Source organism: Centroberyx affinis, unplaced genomic scaffold (assembly GCF_046629955.1).
Source record: "Centroberyx affinis isolate AG114_WGS23_722 - 3 ecotype Tasmania unplaced genomic scaffold, CSIRO-AGI_Caff_v1 ptg001291l_1, whole genome shotgun sequence".
NCBI classification, from domain to species: domain Eukaryota; kingdom Metazoa; phylum Chordata; class Actinopteri; order Beryciformes; family Berycidae; genus Centroberyx; species Centroberyx affinis.
Window position 1 is genome coordinate 54,579 of NW_027279797.1, and position 9,336 is coordinate 63,914.

General features: G+C 41.8%; 1 protein-coding gene across 1 annotated transcript; it reads right to left on the minus strand.

Moving 5' to 3' along the window:
• Positions 1-1,346: 1,346 nt before the first annotated feature.
• Positions 1,347-6,437, minus strand: msantd2 (Myb/SANT DNA binding domain containing 2). Its single transcript, XM_071525394.1, has 5 exons — positions 6,006-6,437; positions 4,431-4,686; positions 4,259-4,322; positions 2,628-3,376; positions 1,347-2,597 (listed from the first exon to the last, which is right to left on the minus strand). The coding sequence occupies exons 1-5, from the start codon at positions 6,435-6,437 to the stop codon at positions 2,455-2,457; spliced, it is 1,644 nt and encodes a 547-aa protein (XP_071381495.1). The 3' UTR covers positions 1,347-2,454.
• Between the last annotated feature and the right edge of the window lie 2,899 nt (positions 6,438-9,336).

The following is a 9,336-nucleotide window of genomic DNA, read 5'->3' on the forward strand; positions in this document are numbered from 1 at the left end:
AGTAACCTCTAATGCATGATTGTGCTGATATGGTTCCTCTGACAACTATGCAGCACAGTTTGTTTTTTGTGTTTGCTTTTCACCAGTGAAGTGGTAGAATATGGTCTGATTATTGAATGGCAGTTTCACTTTTACATCTTTTGTTTTAATAACAAAAGGCCACTGTAGATTATTAGAATTTACATTTAGCAAATTTCCTTTGTTGTTACCTGTGTGTGATATAGTGTATCTGTGTAAGACTATCACACATTCAGTGTAGACAAAAGCAAACCTATCAGGTATACAATGGGGTACAATTAAATATTTATTTACAGCATTTTACACATTAGTTGTGTGTAATTTCTTTCAAGGGAAATGTCACATAATGCTGGGAATATTTTTGCACATATAATAATTACTCTATATTAAACTCTAATACTCTACATCTTAAAGGTATACTACCTGTTGATGCAGTCACTGAACTTAAGTAAAACACTGTCTCCTCTGTGAATGCAATCTGGTAAAGTAGAAATAACATTAAAATGAACAGACAAACAATAATAATAAAACTGCATCTCATATATACTGTATATTATTCGGTTCCCGACTTTGCCACCATTAAGGGTCAGTGCCAGATTTAAAAACTTTTTCACTTTTCACAAATCATCATTAGGTGATAAGATACTCACAGAGTGCAGCAAATGACTTTAGTTCCATTTATGAGATTGGAGAATAAACTGGATAACATCAATGCCTCTCTAAGCAGGCCTCAATAGACTGTTTCTCAAAGAGGAGGGATTAGAAAGTCATTTCAACAGGACCATGCTTGGATTTTCACCAATAGCCATCTATTGCCATCTCCTGGCCACATTGGTGAACAACATATTTCCTCCAAGTCTTGCACACATCCATGCAGTTACTGCAATCCACAGGATTAAAGTTACACAGTGACCTGTCTATTCAAAGACAGGTAATTGATTGATAGGTCATCAATCCTTCACCTTGCTCAGGATACAGCGAACCTGGATGTTGGTGTCACAGCACTATAATTCATTTTGGGCTGAAAACAGGTCCAAACAGGTCAAGATAATACATAAAGATATTGGAATTTGTCTTCCTGAATACACACATTTCTATATTTTAGTGGTCTGTAGGCACCACAGATATAAAAACATCTACCTTTCAGGCTTCAGTTTACATGTCAATTGCACTTTCGTATCAGTTTCAGGAATCAAACCAGCACCCACTGCACCTCCAACCTGCTGCTCAAACAAACACACAAAACCAGTTTCACTGAGTGGCAAATGATGGTGAGTGCCCCATTTATTGTTTTTTCAAAACATGTAAACATACAAGACTGTGACCTCAAAACAATTACATACAAGACATGGTGTCAACCAATAAAATAATATAAAATATCATATTCATATATACCCAAACAAATGAATGCTGCAAGTTCGCAAAAGCTGGAATGCTCAAGAACATCAATACTCTTAAATATATATTATATAGATATATAAGGTAGATTTCATATACATAGACATATTCAATATGGATTCATTCAATGGTTTCATTATCCATTGTAACTCTTCACCCACACAGTCCTTTCCTGGCACATTGCACATAACCTCTGGAATCATATTCATAAAGAATCCAGTTTGAATACTGGTCTAGGACGAGTTTACCTCTGCAGCTTATAGTCATACAACCTAACTAGAGGTCCTAGATCAGTACTCTTAGGCCTTGTTTATACCTGTGCGCAAGCAGATTATCACAACCGCTGGAATACTCTTTCGTCTTTGTGTTATCTGCAAGACTGGCACAACTGGAATATTTGGGAGGTGCTGCTAACCCATAAGCAGAGCCTTTGTGGTGTCTACCTACTGATACCCACAACCCCATGGGTGCAAACGCAAGGCATAAATTAGGCATTGTTCTTAGATGCTTTGTGAATACAGATCCAGACCTCAACAGTCAAAGTAAAGGCAGTTTCAGAACAAATACACGCTATGGTCCCCTTGCTGCCTCAGTTGCTACATCCTACTGAGGTAGACAGATGCATACTGCAGTAGTCACCTTGCCAACCCTACGCTCCCTGATGAGGCAATATTCGTCTACACAAGACGAGCAGCACAACCTTTGTAGTGCATATATTAGCTGAAAATAATGAGTACATATTTCTTGGATGTCACATCTCTGTAATACATTGAAATACTTAAGCCAGTGTTCCCATATTTGCATACAATGCATTTGCTGCATTGAATGTCTTTATTCGTTTTGCCTTGATTAGGGTCTAGTGGCAGGGTAACAAAATTGGGTCAAGAGGGATGAAAAAGGCTGCAAAAATGATTTGACAGATTCTTGCACACATCCATGCTATGTAACAGACAGAACTGGTGACCCTTCATGTGCCCCTGCTGGCTGTAACACTTGTTAACTATCTTATCAAGGCAAGTCCAAAACACTGAGCGGTAGTTACAATGTCTCTTTGTTGTTGTACTTTAAGGAATAGCCCACGGCAATTTCTAGGCACTCCACCAGGGAGCCTGCTGAGAGGAAGTCCAGCTCCACCTCGATGAACTTAATGTAAATGGCCAAATGTTGAGACGAACCTTCGCCTCCTTCCCCGTCCTGCCCTCTGGTGCCACTGCGACAGTTCTCCTGCAGGAAACGCGTGACAGCGGAGGGTTCCCTGTGGACATAGTGCTTCGCGGAACCCTGAAAGTGCTGGAACAGGCACTGCTGTAGGGTCCTATCCTCAGCTATGCCTAGGTAGCAGTAAGTGACTTTAGCCCCAGTCCTGTCACCCTTCCCTGCTGCTTCTCCGTCGGCCTGGCTCCGGGTCACGCTCTCCAACTCCATCTCGCACTGAGGTAAGCTGTGGTCTTGACTATCGCCCGATGTCTGAGCGGTGTCGGTAGAGGGTGCCACCACCTCGTAGCCAACAGCGTAGAGTCCGTATGCCTTGGGGATGTCCCCAGGCAGGAGGTAGTGGGACGTGCCTTTGCTGCAGCCCGTCACCCTGGACTGGGTTACGGGGATCCAGTCCACCTCCATGTGCAGCTCCAGGCAGCGCGCCTCGCTGATGGTGATGTCCAGGAACTTGTAGTAGACATTCTTCCAGTTCATCTTCTGAACTTTGGTCATGATGACGCGGCCCTCGGGCTTCTCGGGGTTGAAGTACTCTCGGAGCCGCTTGCCCAGTGGCACCTGGGAGCTGATCTCGGCATAGTGGTAACGCACGTCCTCGCGCCAGCGCGTGTTGTAGCCCACGCCGAAGATGGCCAGTTTGTTGGAGAGGTGCAGCCGCGAGAACTCCGTCCACGTCTGGAAGTGCTCCCATTTCAGCTGCACCGACTCCAGGATGCGCATCACATTCTGCATCGCATCCTTTTTTCTGTGAGAAAACAAAGATACATTAATGATTTTAACAGCAATAATGCATCTTTCTAAAGTTACAAAGTACTTTACAAATGTAATGCCAGTGCATAAGGTCTTTCTCAGTATGTGTTCTTGGCATGACACATTTGACGTAATATCTAATGGCCGAAGTACAGTTCCAAAACAAAAAAACACAGAGGACGGAGGATGGATAAAGATCCTTGAACTTTACTTGCCAACCACAAAATATCGAGGACGCAGTAGATGCTGACTTGGCTGACAAGAATGAATGGGAAGCCTCAAGATTAATTAGGAGAATGATGCATCACACCCTAAAGCTGGCACAAATAAATAGCATTATAGTGTATGGTACAGAGCCAGTTGAATCAGCTGGGGGAAGGAACACCCGTGCGTCTTAATTGATTGCACGACCTTAAGCTCACAGCCTGTCTCAACCCGTAAAGATGCATTCTCTGTGCATTCTCACATTCATGAGAAGTTTGTTCTCCCCAAGACAATTTCAGAAAAACAATCTCCACAAGGACAAAAGAATCGACTTAGACAATCACCAAATCTGTTTCAATTGGCACATGCTCACTCAGATTAAGAACTTAATTGGGGAAAGACGACTGTAATAAGATGTCCTATTCAGAGTATTGTCAAATTGTTAGTATTATTGAACAATACTGGAATACTGGCACACATGTTAACCAAATCGAAATTGTGGTCAAGATTATTGTCTACAAACGACTCTGGTTATCAAAAATGAAAACAAATGATAGTGTTGGCCTTTTAGCAATAACTTATGATTAGACAAAGTCACAACTTACAGCACAAAGCCTAACATGTTCAATTAAGAAAGACACAGTGAAGATAGCCTTTGTCCAAGTTGACTTACTGGGTTTGTTCTGACAGCTCTGCTTGAATCTGTAGAATTCTATTTTTAGGCACCTGGATTTCTTCTGGAGGAAAAAAAAAAAAGAGCACAAACACAAGAGTTCAAACCAACTGTTCAACTGTGTCAATTAACGCGATGTGCTCTCCGCTCGCCAACACAAACGCTCACTCACCAGCCTCCATGTCTCCCTCCTGGAAGGCCGAGGCCAGCACCTGGTTGCACCAGTCCTCCTGGGAGAAGTCTTCCAGGGTGCTGCTGTCAGACTCCATCTCCTGATACAGCCCGCTGCTGTTGATCAGCACCGGCGCGCAGCTCTGGGAGTCCCAGCCTCCCTGGCCGAACACCTTCTCCAGCTGCTCTATGGAGTAGCTGCTCTTCCTCTTGCCGATGCCGTGCTCCTTCACGCGGCTGTAGCAGCGCCGCAGCGTCTGGACGAGATGGGGGGACATGTCAGCTACTTGTACAGGCTGGTGATATGGAAACATGTTGCTGCTTAGCTTTAGTTCAAGCAATTTTCGACCTGGTTAGGGGAATGAAATACTAAACATGAGACCTTTCGTAGTTTTTCACTGCAATATGCAACATTATGATTGCTGTGCACAGTTTATGCTTTGAAGTTGAATTTAAAATGTGTGCACATTGCTGAAAAAAAAACAGAAGGACTGCAGTATACAAATAGTATTAGATTCAAATTCTGAGGTGATAACCTGGAGAACTGCAGGAGATATTGCTGATTTTGTTATTTCTCATTTTTGGCAACCCGCTTGAACTCATAATTGATATTCAAAGTCCATGCTAAATATGCTGATGGGCTTGGGGAGTGAAAACACAAAAATATCTTGGGTTTGTTGACATCTAATGCATAAGTATTAACTTTATGGAGTTGTAACATAAGGCATAGTAAACTGGACTTTTTGGAACCAGGTGAGGTAATATTAGGATTACCTGCTCTGTCCATAAAATGACTGTTCAGGTGAGTATGAAACCCTTAGTCCATTGTTGATTTCACCTGATAGAACCACTTTGATTATGAAGGGAGATGTAGATGAAGGGGTCAAGATGGGTTAAAGGAGGATTTTTAGGGCTTGAGAGGAGTGATAAGGTGGTAAATAAAAAAGTACATAAACTACAACCTCCATTCTGTATTGGGTGATCATCATAAGGAAAAGAACAAAAATAGTAACAAAAATCAATGAATTTATGCTTTTCCCCCCTACCTACCACATATCTTACACTACTTGGACACTATCTAACATGATGTGTACCATAAATAAACATTATATGTCATAGTATAAAGGTGGGTAAGCTATGCGACAAGTGGAAGTAGTGGGTCACCAGTGTGGGTGGGTTTGCCCTCCACTGTATCCCTGCTTGAGACAGCTGAGACATGCAAAGGGGAGTGTAACAAGGAAAGTATTAGGAAAGTAGTCCTAATATCTTGCAGAATTACTGTACAATTGTCAATGTCAGCAGACCGGAGCCTGGGACTTGTAGGAGACTTGGTCCTTGCATAGTGTGCAGGTAGCTAATAGTCTGCTTTAGCTGTAGGTCAGACAAATAGCCAGGCCTGTCATGTAACTAGAGAGATTTTTTTGTGTGATCCCACAACCCAGTAATCCGCACTGCAAGCGACAGCAGCTGCATGACAACTGCTATCTCCTCAAGCTTAGTCACAAAGCTACAGGTAGAGATGCTGATGATGGAGGAGGGAGCATATTCTGCCCCCCCATCTCGCCCTCATATTTACCTTCATCCTCTCCCTGCACTGGGACGGGGTCCTTTCGTAACCCAGCTCGGCCAAGGCTCGGGAGACCCGCTCGTACATGGCAGGACCGGGGGCCTTGCCGGAGAACACGGTACCCGCGACCTCCAACTGCTGCATCCTCGCCTCGGTCAGCCTCTCGTTGCCCCAGACGGCGATGAGGGCGTTTGTCTCGGACGGAGTCCACGACATCCCTCGGCAAGCCGTGAAGCTGTTGGAGGAGGATGAGGCCGCCGTCCGGCCCACCGTCCCCGAGCCCACGTTCAACGGCGAAAAGCGATTTGGCGTGGAGGGATTGGAGTGATATTGATTACTGTCACTCAAGTCCTCCGATTCCGGGGACGGCACCTCCGTTTTCGGTATCTTTAACGGCGTCGATATCTCGGGAGAATGCTCCGCGTTACTGGACGCCGCCATCTTGCCTCTGTTGCTAAGGGGAGGGGGAGGGGAGGTGACGTTCGGGACTTGCGCCAGACGGGATGACGTAAAATACGGCGTGGATCGTCGAAGATTTTGGATTGCAGGTGAGAAAAGCAAGCAAGCAAACCTCTTGATTGAGCTAGTTCCATCCTCTGTCCTATCCCAGTGGTTCCTAAAGCTGGACCCAGAGACCACCAGAAGGAGTTCCAGGGGGTCCCCACCAAAATGAGGAATAGTTTAATTTCACAATAATGTATTTAATTGGAAAATATGCCAGTATATAAGAATTACTATTCTAAACATAGGTATACTCTCTCGCCATGTACAGTGTAGTGTAGACCAGTGGTTCCCCACCCTGGTCCTTAGGACCCAGAGCCCTGCTAGTTTTCATCCTAGTCATCAAATAAGGGACTATCTTACACCTGCTTAATGTAATTAACTTCAATTAACAACCTGGTAGGATAGAGAACCAGGAGCACTTTCAAGGATCAGGATTGGGAACCACTGCATTATGGTGCTCAACATCCAACAAGTAGTATAGTCAAGAGGTTTTCACCTTGGTTAATTACAGTTAATTGCATTCACCTGGTATCCCAAGTGTAAATCAGTTTCTGATTAGACAGCTAGAGTGAAAACGAGCAGGGCTCTGGGTCTTGACAGTAATGTGATTCTATAATAAACTATGCTTACCTGCAAAACATGGGAATCTTTTCAAATGGTAGAACAAGTAGGTCAGGAGGGATATCTCTGTTATTGGGATGAAGCTGGACCTGCAGGAGGCGGTGGTGGAAAAGAGGAATGGCAGATAAACTCTCTCACCTGCTGTATGATGAGATGTGCACCTTGAGTGGCCGGTTCATGGTGAGCCTGACTATGTCATTATGTGCAACATGTCAATATGTCATTATGTGCCATGTGTCAACTGGGGCAACAAGCTGTCTCAACAAGGGCGATCAGGATAGATGTGAACTTGCATTAAAATGGCAATATATGTATTTTTTTTTTTACAGTTCAGTATCTATCTCCATCTAATAAGAGATAAATTAATCCATTTAAGTATAGCTGCATTTACATACAGCTGCATTTAAGCCCTGCTTGTCTAATTTTTGCTTTTATATTGAGAAAGCCATTATGAATTTGTTTAAACATGAAAAAATCATTAATGTAAAATTATGAAACAATGAATCCTTGAAACATAAAAGTACTTATGTATAGCTCAAAATGACATGTTCCCAATACACGTTTTTCCACTTTTTGCATATATTATTGATAAAGTCATTAAAAACATTTAATTATGCAATAAAAAATGCCAACTCCAGTTAAAGTGTTGATGACTCTGCATTGTAATGCAAAATATGTCAATGTATTTATGCTTTCTATCACATTAAGGTATCTGCAGGGATCCATTATAGTCCATCAATAAATCACTCAATCAAAAGAGACTTGACAGGAATGTTGAGAGTGTGTCTCTACTTTGTCATGCACACATCTCTGGATCTGTGCTGCTATTTTTGGATGTTCCTCTTTATTAGCTTACAGCAATGCATTAGAAAACAGACTCTTTAATTCTCCCTGCAGTATATTAACTTTTATGGCTGATAGAATGAATCCACTTTTAAGAGTCTGTGTGAAATTGCACCCATTGGGTTTAATTTTAGAAATCATTTAAATCCAGATCATCGCAAATGCACAATCACGTTTATTTATGAATCCCAATCAAGCCATAATTCAAACAAGACTTACAGTATGACAATATGACACTACGTTGAACTAATGGTAATGACATCTTGATTTGAGTGTTTTTACCCATGAATGCTGAGTCTGAATAGATTGATCTTGCACACATTTGTGAATTAGGCTCTTGACTAGGAATGTCAGTACAAAACAAAAAGAATGAATTGGTCTTTTTATCATAACAAGTAAGCAAAGCTATATTAGTCAATACAGACTTTCCCTATCTGTTCTGTAGGCTAGATGGAAATAAAACAGGTGAACATGGAGGCTGTTTATTTAATTAAGGTTATTAGGGCTTCTATAATAATCTGACAGTAACAACATCATCTGACAGTAACAACTGTAGACCTGTGCAGCTCCATTGCTTGCTCACATGGCCTAAATACACCTTTTGTAAAATGCTCAACTCATTGGATTACAGCCAATGTCCAGGATTTCAGCCAATGTCCAGTAGAGCAAAATAAATTGTCAGTAAAGTCATATGAACACCATATTCTGATGATCTTAATCAGAGTAAGGTCATAATCGGTATAAACATAACCCGGTTACCTAGATTTCTTCTCAACTTTTCTATTAATTGGGCCATGTGACCACCTTAGTCTGATTTCATTGATTTTTCATAATTCTTTTTTTAAAAAAAAGTGTGCATGTGAGTGCATAAACAAAATCAAAGAAAGACTACAAAAAAATAACATGTTCTGTAATTTTTCCTGAGAGGGGCTTGATCTCATTGACTCATGACATTGCTCTTTGAGTAAACTAATCCAACTATAAAATAAATCCATGTAAACCCAGGTGATTGGAGGGTGATTTTCAGCAATGTGTGGGATACGTATATGCAGATAATTGATATGTTTAAAAAAAGTCTGGGAGTGGGGATTGGATTGTTCTTGCATCAGAAAGTAGTGTGACAAACAAACCAAACTTACATTGTCACCACCCAGTATTATACTTAACAAAAATATAAATGCAACACTTTTGTTTTTTTCTCCCATTTTTCATGAGTTGCATGCATGCATATCTGTAGCCCTAGTCATGTGAGATCCATAGTTCAGTGCCTAATAATAAATGTCTTCTTTCAAGATAAAACTGCACATTTTAGAGTGTCCTTTTATTGTGACCAACCCAAGGCACACCTGTGCAATAATCATGCTGTTTAATC

Excerpts from the sequence above, each read along its gene's own strand:
- msantd2 (XM_071525394.1), bottom strand. The coding sequence starts at position 6,437 with ATGGCGGCGTCCAGTAACGCGGAGCATTCTCCCGAGATATCGACGCCG. Across the intron at positions 3,377-4,258 it reads GAGCTGTCAGAACAAACCCA|AAAAAAGGATGCGATGCAGA; the intron begins GTAAGTCAACTT and ends GTTTTCTCACAG. Across the intron at positions 2,598-2,627 it reads CCTGCAGGAGAACTGTCGCA|GCGAAGGTTCGTCTCAACAT; the intron begins GTGGCACCAGAG and ends ACGGGGAAGGAG.